The 10,271-nt window shown below is 46.5% G+C and overlaps 1 protein-coding gene across 1 annotated transcript in view; it reads right to left on the bottom strand.

The window, feature by feature from the left end:
* Nucleotides 1–1,268: 1,268 nt before the first annotated feature.
* PROS1 (protein S) overlaps nucleotides 1,269–10,271 on the bottom strand; it is a 120,655-nt gene continuing 111,652 nt past the window's right edge. Inside the window, exons 13-15 of the mRNA XM_068270661.1 lie at nucleotides 4,449–4,603; nucleotides 2,785–3,016; nucleotides 1,269–1,963 (exon numbers count right to left, since the gene is read on the bottom strand). Of these exons, the coding sequence (XP_068126762.1) occupies nucleotides 1,821–1,963; nucleotides 2,785–3,016; nucleotides 4,449–4,603 (530 nt within the window). The 3' untranslated portion in view covers nucleotides 1,269–1,820. The remainder of the gene's footprint in view (nucleotides 1,964–2,784; nucleotides 3,017–4,448; nucleotides 4,604–10,271) is intronic.

Here is a 10,271-nt window from a genome sequence, read left to right as displayed (position 1 = left end):
AAATCGTACAGTGGGCAGCAGTCACCAGAACATCGTACAGTGGGCAGCATTCACCAGAAAAATCGCAATGTGGGCAGCGTTCACCAGAAAATCGTACAGTGGGCAGCAGTCACCAGAAAATCGTACAGTGGGCAGCAGACACCTGAAAATCGTAATGTGGGCAGCAGTCACCAGAAAAATCGCAATGTGGGCAGCAGTCACCAGAAAATCGTACAGTGGGCAGCGTTCACCAGAAAATCGTACAGTGGGCAGCAGTCACCAGAAAATCGTACAGTGGGCAGCAGTCACCAGAAAATCGTACAGTGGGCAGCGCTCACCAGAAAATCGTACAGTGGGCAGCGCTCACCAGAAAATCGTACAGTGGGCAGCGCTCACCAGAAAATCGTACAGTGGGCAGCGCTCACCAGAAAATCGTACAGTGGGCAGCGCTCACCAGAAAATCGTACAGTGGGCAGCAGTCACCAGAAAATCGTACAGTGGGCAGCATTCACCAGAAAAATCGCAATGTGGGCAGCAGTCACCAGAAAATCGTACAGTCGGTCGGCAGCAGTCAACAGAAAATCGCAATTCCCTTGGGCTGGCCCGGGTCAGAATTGTATTATGTGGGGGTGGCAACTGGCAACAACAAGAAGTACACAATCAAAATGTATAAAAAACCTTGCCTGGCGAGTGGCGACCTGGACCCGACCTGATCCCTCCGAGTCTGACTCCTCCTCCAGTCAGCCCAGCAGAAGGCTCCCTCTGACAGCAAGGCTTCTCCTCAGCAGATCAGTGAGCTGAGCGGGAATAGCTGATGGCTCCAGGCGGGGGGCGAAGTCAAGTCAAGTGAAGTCCCGACTCCCAACTCCCAGCCAAATAGCGTGAACACGCTCATGCAGCACGCTGCCTGCACGCAGCCTGCACGCAGCCACGCACCAGGGCACGCACGCCACGGCCATGCCGCCTCAGCCCGATTGGTTACTTGAATTACAAGGGGAGGATGGAGGCAGACCGATGCAAGCCGTGCATCTTTATTCATCAGCCTCTGCTCCGCCCATGCAGTAAGTCTGTCTTGTCTGACTATAACAGGGGGGTGGGCTGGGGGCTGGCTATTGAGCGGCCGTGGTAAACATCGCGCGTACAGCTCACTACTGTAACTATTCACTGCGGTCTGCACAATTGTCATGTGCTCGCACGCGCCGCCGGCCCTAAGTACTTGCTATCTGAACGGCCCGGGGGGCAATTGCCTCCCGTCCCCCCGGGTCAGTCCGCGCCTGGCCCCCACAATCTTGAGCAGCATAAGCAGTGTTTTTTATTGATTTAGTTTGGGTTTTTCTCTAAAAGTATTCAAGAACTGTAACAAAGATGGGACCTTATGCAATTCATCTTTTCTACTATATTATCTCCTAGGAGAACATTTTTAATTTCTCATTAAAATAACTTTTAAGCACTTTGCAATTAAAAAAAAAAGTATCAAAAAAGTAGGTGAAAAAAGTACTATCAGAATCATTTTGAGTATTTTCTTGCTTGTTGGTGGCTTATAAGACATTTTTAGACCAGGAATGAAAACATCACCTGGGGTAGAACTCGTGAGAAAAAGTCAAAGGAAAAACACACTTTTTATAAAGTTCTTAATTCTTGTTTTAAATGGAATGCTACAAAATTTGCACCATTCTTGAAATATCCAAAAATAGTTTCCGGCTCTTAGTACAGCGCAGCAGATTAAAAATACAGTATACAGCGTATTTGATCCCGGCACAAATATGTTTGGTAGTTCAGTAGTAGGCGCTAAAAATAAAAATAAAAGAACGTTAAAAAAAAACCTAAAAAAACCCTGTAAACTATGAAACTAAGGGACAGGAATGTGATCGAATGTCGTTTTGTTTGAACACTGCTTCATCCAGATCCATAAACTGGTCATTAATGATGACATCCATGCAGCCAACGTAGAAGGCGGAGACGGGTGTGGCAGGAAGAGGAAGATCTACAAATAAAAGCAAACATTCTCTATTAACTATGGCAACAGGAAGAAGCAGTTTATAGTCAAGTTATAAATTCAGTGACAACAGAAGCTGCCTGGATTCAGAATAGATTTGCCTAGATTTCAAAAGCTTTGAGAAAACAGACAAATAGTAGTCAAAAAGCATATTGCTCAACCGGGGGAAAGAGGCACCCGGAGGAAATAAAACGAGTTAAAGGAAACGCAATGTAATGCCTACTGTGAACCTAGCCCAGGGTGGGGCAAACTTTTTTTAGATTGGGTTGCAATCCTCTAGAATGCGGCGCGCAGCCTGAATCTGTGTCTCCCTCGCTCCAGAAAATGTGCGGATGTATAAAGATTAAGTTGCAACTCACCCAATCACACTTTACAGCGGCGATCTCCATGACGATGGTGGTGACATGCTGGTACATACTTATATCAGGTCACATGCTACCATAGTTGCAAATGGGTAAGCTGCTTCTTGTGCTGGAGAGTGCGAATGGGTAAGCTGCTTCTTGTGCATGCGTTGCACATTTTTTTTTTGAAGGATGTCAAGAGAAAGAAAGGGAGAGGAGTGGAACTCCGCCCTCTATCGCCGGGCCGCCTTCATATCGGCCACCCAAAGAATCTGGCCTGCTGGCCATAGTTTGCCCAGGCCTGACTTAGCCTATTTAGCAACTTGGCCAATCAAATGCACTTAAGGACTAGCACAATTCCAAGGTGCACACAATTGGCATAAAATTTGCATGCAAGCCGGACTTATTTGCATGTCATCAACCATCTCTAGTACTGATCAGTATGGGGGGGAAGGGGGAAAAGCATACCTGGGATTCCCCCTAAATATGTGTCCAGATGTCCTTTCATGGCTTGGTCCAGGACTTCCAGCTGCTTCCTCAGGTCCTCTTTGCCTATGTAATGGATTGCACTGTAGGAATTTGATGTTATTTCCAGAGAGGACTTTGTAGCTATGAAAGTGATGAAGATATTTTTGTCGGTACAGATCCTCTTGGTGGACAGCCGTGCCACTGTGACAGTCTCAATGCTGACAATCACATCCTGGAAGAGACACAATGGTGAAACAATTCCTCATCATCGATTCATCATCATCAAAAGGACATATAATATTCATAATGCAATAATTAATGTAATGAATACATTACAAGGGTCATCCAGAAAGTAATGTCAGTTTGCTTTTATCTGCTGTGCACGGTATTTTTTTCTGTGAAATATAGCTTGCATCTCTCATACTTATCTCTTCTCTTCCTGCACCACTTGTCATGTGACTGCAGAACGCCGGTAACTGTTTGTTCAGCATAATTAACATGAAGCCCTTCCTAATAATTCCTCCAAGCCATGAGAGAGAGGATCTACAGGAGAGAATGCTTATGAGGGAAGCCATGTTCATGTTCTGCTTAGAGATTAGAGTACCCCAGGGTCTTAAAGACTACCTCCGGTCAAAAACAAAAACAGTTTGAATGGCAATACATATATGTAGTCTAGGCACTGAGTACAGTTAGTTGAACATATGAAGTGTACAGTGGTGTAGCTAAAGAGCTATGGGCCCCAGTGCGAGTTTTACATTAGGCCCCCCAAAAGCACTCGATACATAACAATTTATACGGTGCACCAAAACCTGCCAAGGGCAACCACAGTGTCAGAGGTGCAGGAAAGGGATGGGGAACAGTTTGGTAATGTTTACTATTATTCTAAGCATCTATAGAAGTGATTATTACCAGCACAGGACGAATAGAGAGCTAATACTGTGGTTGAGGGTGGGCCCCTTGGGGCCCCTCTGGTCCAAGGGTCCCAATGCAGTTGCAACCTCTGCACTTTCTATTGCTAAGCCACTGGAAGTGTACATCTAGTACATCATAGTGGATAGGCAGACTCACAGTTATATCTGTAGTAGCACCTCCATCTTTGCCTCATGCTGATGCCTTGCAAGTACATCCTAAACATTGTGTCCTTCCCTCCAGGCTGGTGCCCTCCACTGTTCCTCGCTCCCCTGCTTTTCTGGATCAAATTACATCTTTTTTCACAGTATGTAGGAGAAAGGAGAGACAGCAGAACAGCTGCAGCCTGTCTTATGTCTGTTTGCTATAATTCTTTTTTCTGATGTCTATCTGCCTGCCTGGATTAGAGTACATCTCTTTTCACAGTGGTTGTGGGCTAGGAGCAGGATATGGAGGGGTGGAGTTATGACATCAATCCCCCAGCATCCTTTGCACCTATCTTTAAGAAAGAAAAAACATTGCCCGAGCCCGATTTCAGACGGGGCGGAGATTTCATGACCATATGTGAAATACGGACCTTGGAAGTGAGAAAATCACACTTTATCATGTATGATTTAATATATGTTGGAAACTTATTAGGTTTAAAGCAAACTGTAATTTATAATTTAGGAAAGGATATATATTAAATATTTCCTTAATTGATTAAATGAAAATAATCACTATCATAGTAATGTTAATTATTGCAGCAGGCATACTTGCACAATGGTGGATGAATGGTCCTCAATAGCTATTGCCAGTGGCACCGTGTCCTCCTTCACCAAGGCAAACATCACTCCAGTGTCAGTAGATGATCGAATGTCCAGAGTAACGTTCACTATCCAATCTTGTCCTTCGGCCACAATGCTGTCATCTATAAAGAATAATAGATATAATACGGTAATTCCAGAACAAAGACTAGAGCTTAATTTGCTCTACCAGGGAATGGGATGTCAAACTCCAGCCCTCATGGGACGAGATCCCGTCACAATTTTTGGCATATCTTGAATTAGTTGATGGGACTGAATCAGGAAGGGTGTGGTAAATTAAGTAGAACACTTTTCTCAATTTCTCTGTCCATCCTAAACACTGGCATGGATATGGCCCTTGAGGACTGGAGTTCGACACTTGTGCGCAAGCTTACCGCAGAGACATTAACCACTTAAGGACTGCAGTCATAAAACCCCTTAAGGACCAAAGCCTTTTTTTCCATTCGGACCACTGCAGCTTTCACGGTTTATTGCTCAGTCATACAACCTACCACCTAAATGAATTTTACCTCCTTTTCTTGTCACTAATACAGCTTTCTTTTGGTGCTATTTGATTGCTGCTGCGAGTTTTACTTTTTATTATATTCATCAAAAAAGACACGAATTTTGTCAAAAAAATGATTTTTTTTACTTTCTGTGCTGACATTTTTCAAATAAAGTAAAATTTCCTATACATTTGAGCGCGAAAGTTATTCTGCTACATGTCTTTGATAAAAAAACAAAACCATTCAGTGTATATTTATTGGATTGGGTAAAAGTTATAGCGTTTACAAACTATGGTGCAAAAAGTGAATTTTCCCATTTTCAAGCATCTCTGACTTTTCTGCGCACCTGTCAGGTTTCATGAGGGGCTAAAATTCCAGGATAGTACAAATACCCCCCAAATGACCCCATTTTGGAAAGAAGACATCCCAAAGTATTCAGTGAGAGGCATGGTGAGTTCATTGAAGATTTTATTTTTTGTCACAAGTTAGCGGAAAATGACACTTTGTGACAGAAAAAAAAAAAAAAAAAAGTTTCCATTTCTTCTAACTTGCGACAAAAAAAAAATGAAATCTGCCACGGACTCACTATGCTCCTCTCTGAATACCTTGAAGTGTCTACTTTCCAAAATGGGGTCATTTGTGGGGTGTGTTCACTGTCCTGGCATTTTGGGGGGTGCCTAATTGTAAGCACCCCTGTAAAGCCTAAAGATGCTCATTTGACTTTGGGCCCCTTAGCGCAGTTAGGCTGCAAAAAAGTGCCACACATGTGGTATTGCCGTACTCAGGAGAAGTAGTATAATGTGTTTTGGGGTGTATTTTTACACATACCCATGCTGGGTGGGAGAAATATCTCCGTAAATGACAATTTTTTTATTTTTTTTACACACAATTGTCCATTTACAGAGAGATTTCTCCCACTCAGCATGGGTATGTGGAAAAATACACCCCAAAACACATTATACTACTTCTCCTGAGTATGGCGATACTACATGTGTGACACTTTTTTGCAGCCTAGGTGCGCTAAGGGGCCCAACGTCCTATTCACAGGTCATTTTGAGGCATTTGTTTTCTAGACTACTCCCCACGGTTTAGGGCCCCTAAAATGCCAGGGCAGTATAGGAACCCCACAAGTGACCCCATTTTAGAAAGAAGACACCCCAAGGTATTCCGTTAGGGGTATGGTGAGTTCATAGAAGATTTTATTTTTTGTCACAAGTTAGTGAAAAATGACACTTTGTGAAAAAAACAATAAAAATCCAATTTCCGCTAACTTTTGACAAAAAATAAAATCTTCTATGAACTCATCATACACCTAACAGAATACCTTGGGGTGTCTTCTTTCTAAAATGGGGTCACTTGTGGGGTTCCTATACTGCCCTGGCATTTTACGGGCCCAAAACTGTGAGTAGTCTGGAAACCAAATTTCTCAAAATGACTGTTCAGGGGTATAAGCATCTGCAAATTTTGATGACAGGTGGTCTATGAGGGGGCAAATTTTGTGGAAACGGTCATAAGCAGGGTGGCCTCTTAGATGACAGGATGTATTGGGCCTGATCTGATGGATAGGAGTGCTAGGGGGGTGACAGGAGGTGATTGATGGGTGTCTCAGGGGGCGGTTAGAGGGGAAAATAGATGCAATCAATGCACTGGGGAGGTGATCGGAAGGGGGTCTGAGGGGGATCTGAGGGTTTGGCCGAGTGATCAGGAGCCCACACGGGGCAAATTAGGGCCTGATCTGATGGGTAGGTGTGCTAGGGGGTGATTTATGGGTGTCTCAAGGTGTGATTAGAGGGGGGAAATAGATGCAAGCAATGCACTAGCGAGGTGATCAGGGCTGGGGTCTGAGGGCATTCTGAGGTGTGGGCGGGTGATTGGGTGCCCGCAAGGGGCAGATTAGGGTCTAATCTGATGGGTAACAGTGACAGGTGGTGATAGGGGGTGATTGATGGGTAATTAGTGGGTGTTTAGAGGAGAGAAGAGATGTAAACACTGCACTTGGGAGGTGATCTGATGTCGGATCTGCGGGCGATCTATTGGTGTGAGTGGGTGATCAGATTGCCCGCAAGGGGCAGGTTAGGGGCTGATTGATGGGTGGCAGTGACAGGGGGTGATTGATGGGTGGCAATGACAGGGGGTGATTGATGGGTGATTGTCAGGTGATCAGTGGGTTATTACAGGGAATAACAGATGTAAATATTACACTGGCGAATTGATAAGGCGGGGGTCTGAGGGCAATCTGAGCGTGTGGGCGGGTGATTGGGTGCCCGCAAGGGTCTAATCTGATGGGTAACAGTGACAGGTGGTGATAGGGGGTGATTGATGGGTGATTGATGGGTAATTAGTGGGTGTTTAGAGGAGAGAATAGATGTAAACAATGGATTTGGGAGGTGATCTGATGTCGGATCTGCGGGCGATCTATTGGTGTGGGTGGGTGATCAGATTGCCCGCAAGGGGCAGGTTAGGGGCTGATTGATGGGTGGCAGTGACAGGGGGTGATTGATGGGTGGCAGTGACAGGGGGTGATTGACAGGTGATCAGTGGGTTATTACAGGGAAGAACGGATGTAAATAATGCACTGGCGAATCGATAAGGGGGGGTTTGAGGGTAATCTGAGCGTGTGGGCGGGTGATTGGGTGCCCGCAAGGGTCTAATCTGATGGGTAAAAGTGACAGGTGGTGATAGGGGGTGATTGATGGGTGATTGATGGGTAATTAGTGGGTGTTTAGAGGAGAGAATAGATGTAAACAATGGATTTGGGAGGTGATCTGATGTCGGATCTGCGGGCGATCTATTGGTGTGGGTGGGTGATCAGATTGCCCGCAAGGGGCAGGTTAGGGGCTGATTGATGGGTGGCAGTGACAGGGGGTGATTGACGGGTGATTGACAGGTGATTGACAGGTGATCAGGGGGGATAGATGCATACAGTACACAGGGGGGGGAGGGTCTGGGGAGAATCTGAGGGGTGGGGGGGGGTGATCAGGAGGGAGCAGGGGGCAGTTTAGGGATTAAAAAAAAAAATAGCGTTGACAGATAGTGACAGGGAGTGATTGATGGGTGATTAGGGGGGTGATTGTGTGCAAACGGTGGTCTGGGGGGTGGGCAGGGGGGGTCTGAGGGGTACTGTGGGCGATCAGGGGGCAGATCAGTGTGTTTGGGTGCAGACTAGGGTGGCTGCAGCCTGCCCTGGTGGTCCCTCGGACATTGGGACCACCAGGGCAGGAGGCAGCCTGTATAATACACTTTGTAAACATTACAAAGCGTATTATGCGCTTCCTATCCGGCGATCGTCGGGTTAACAACCCGCCGGCGCTTCCGATTGGCCGGCGGGTTGACGTCGCGGGTGGGCGGAGCCTATTGCCGGCGGATGCGCGCGCATCCCAGCGCGCGATCCCCGGCCAGAGAGTGCCCCAGGACCTGACGCCAATCTGCGTTACGTGGTCCTGGGGCTGCCACTTTGCCGCCGCCAATATGAAGTAGGCGGTCGGCAAGTGGTTAAAGAAAACCTGAACTGAAAATTAAAAGTCAAAATAAACATACACACGTCATACTTACCTCCCGTGTAATCTACTCATCAACCTTTCTCCTATCCCGCGTCCTGTTTGTCCACTGTGATCGACGGAATTCTCTGTCCTCCATTTTGAAAATGGCCATTACCCCATAACAGCTTTCTGGTCAGCACACTGTTAAACTATAACATCGCCCACTTGAGCCATAGGGAAACATAGACATTACCGGGCACATCAGTTGTCCACTCAGCTATAACTGACAGTAACTGATATATTTCAGTTCTGACAAAATGCTGTCAGAACTGGAAGGGATCATTGTCAGAAGCAAATGGTGAGCTTCTGAGAGGAACTGATGGCAAGGTAACTATTTAACGTTAATTTGAAGTTACCTCATGTGTTTATTTTAAATAATTTTACTCAGTACAGGCTCCCTTTAAGAGCATCTGCAACTGGTGCAAGGACAAAAAGCTTGTCCTTAACGTGACAACAACTGTTGAAATAATTGTGGACTTCAGGAAACTCCCTTCCACCCTCCACCCAATGCTCATTCAGAAGTCTGAGGTCCCCAAGGTACAATGCGTTCGGTTTCTAGGCACAACCATAACTAGCGACCTAAAATAGGGGCAGAACACCACCAAAATTTAAAAGAAGCCACAGAAGCTTTTCTTCCTGTGCCAACTGAAAAAAATATGGAATGCCACGAGAACTGTAGACCAGCTTTTACACCGCTACCACTGAATCCATCTTCTGTATGCAGGTGCAACCGCCAGTGACAACTACAAACTCCAAAAAGTGTATAAAGAAGCAGAAAAGATCATTGGTACTCCCCTGCCACGACTAGAGTTGGGCCGAACGGTTTGCCTGCGAACGGTTCCATGCGAACTTCCGTGGTTCGCATTCGCGTCCCGCAGGCGAACGTTTGCGGAAGTTCGGTTCGCCCCATAATGCACCATGGAGGGTCAACTTTGACCCTCTACATCACAGTCAGCAGGCCCAGTGTAGCCAATTAGGCTACACTAGCCCCTGGAGCCCCACCCCCCTTATATAAGGCAGGCAGCGGCGGCCATTACGGTCAACCGTGTGCCTGCATTAGTGAGAGTAGGGCGAGCTGCTGCAGACTGTCTCTCATAGGGAAAGATTAGTTAGGCTTAGCTTGTTCCTGGCTGCATACCTGTTCTGTTCAGTGAGCCCACTGCATACCTGTTCAGTGAACCTGCCACTGCATACCTGTTCTGTCAACCCACCACTGCATACCTGTACTGTGAACCCACCACTGCATACCTGTTCGGTGAACCCACCACTGCATACCTGTTCAGTGAACCTGCCACTGCATACCTGTTCTGTGAACCCACCACTCCATACCTGTTCTGTGAACCCACCACTGCATACCTGTTCAGTGAATCCACCACTGCATACCTGTTGTGTTCAGTGAACCCACCACTGCATACCTGTTCAGTGAACCTGCCACTGCATACCTGTTCTGTGAACCCACCACTCCATACCTGTTCTGTGAACCCACCACTGCATACCTGTTCAGTGAATCCACCACTGCATACCTGTTGTGTTCAGTGAACCCGCCACTGCATACCTGTTCTGTTCAGTGGACCCGCCACTGTATACCTGTTCAGTGAACCCGCCACTGCATACCTGTTGTGTTCAGTGAACCTGCCACTGCATACCTGTTCTGTGAACCCGCCACTGCATACCTGTTCTGTGAACCCGCCACTGCATACCTGTTCTGTGAACCCACCACTGCATACCTGTTCAGTGAACCCACCACT

The sequence above is a fragment of the Hyperolius riggenbachi genome, chromosome 2 (genome assembly GCF_040937935.1).
Source record: "Hyperolius riggenbachi isolate aHypRig1 chromosome 2, aHypRig1.pri, whole genome shotgun sequence".
In the NCBI taxonomy this organism is placed as follows: Eukaryota; Metazoa; Chordata; class Amphibia; order Anura; family Hyperoliidae; genus Hyperolius; species Hyperolius riggenbachi.
Note: the sequence above shows the minus strand (reverse complement) of the source record. Positions and strands in the feature narration are given on the sequence as shown.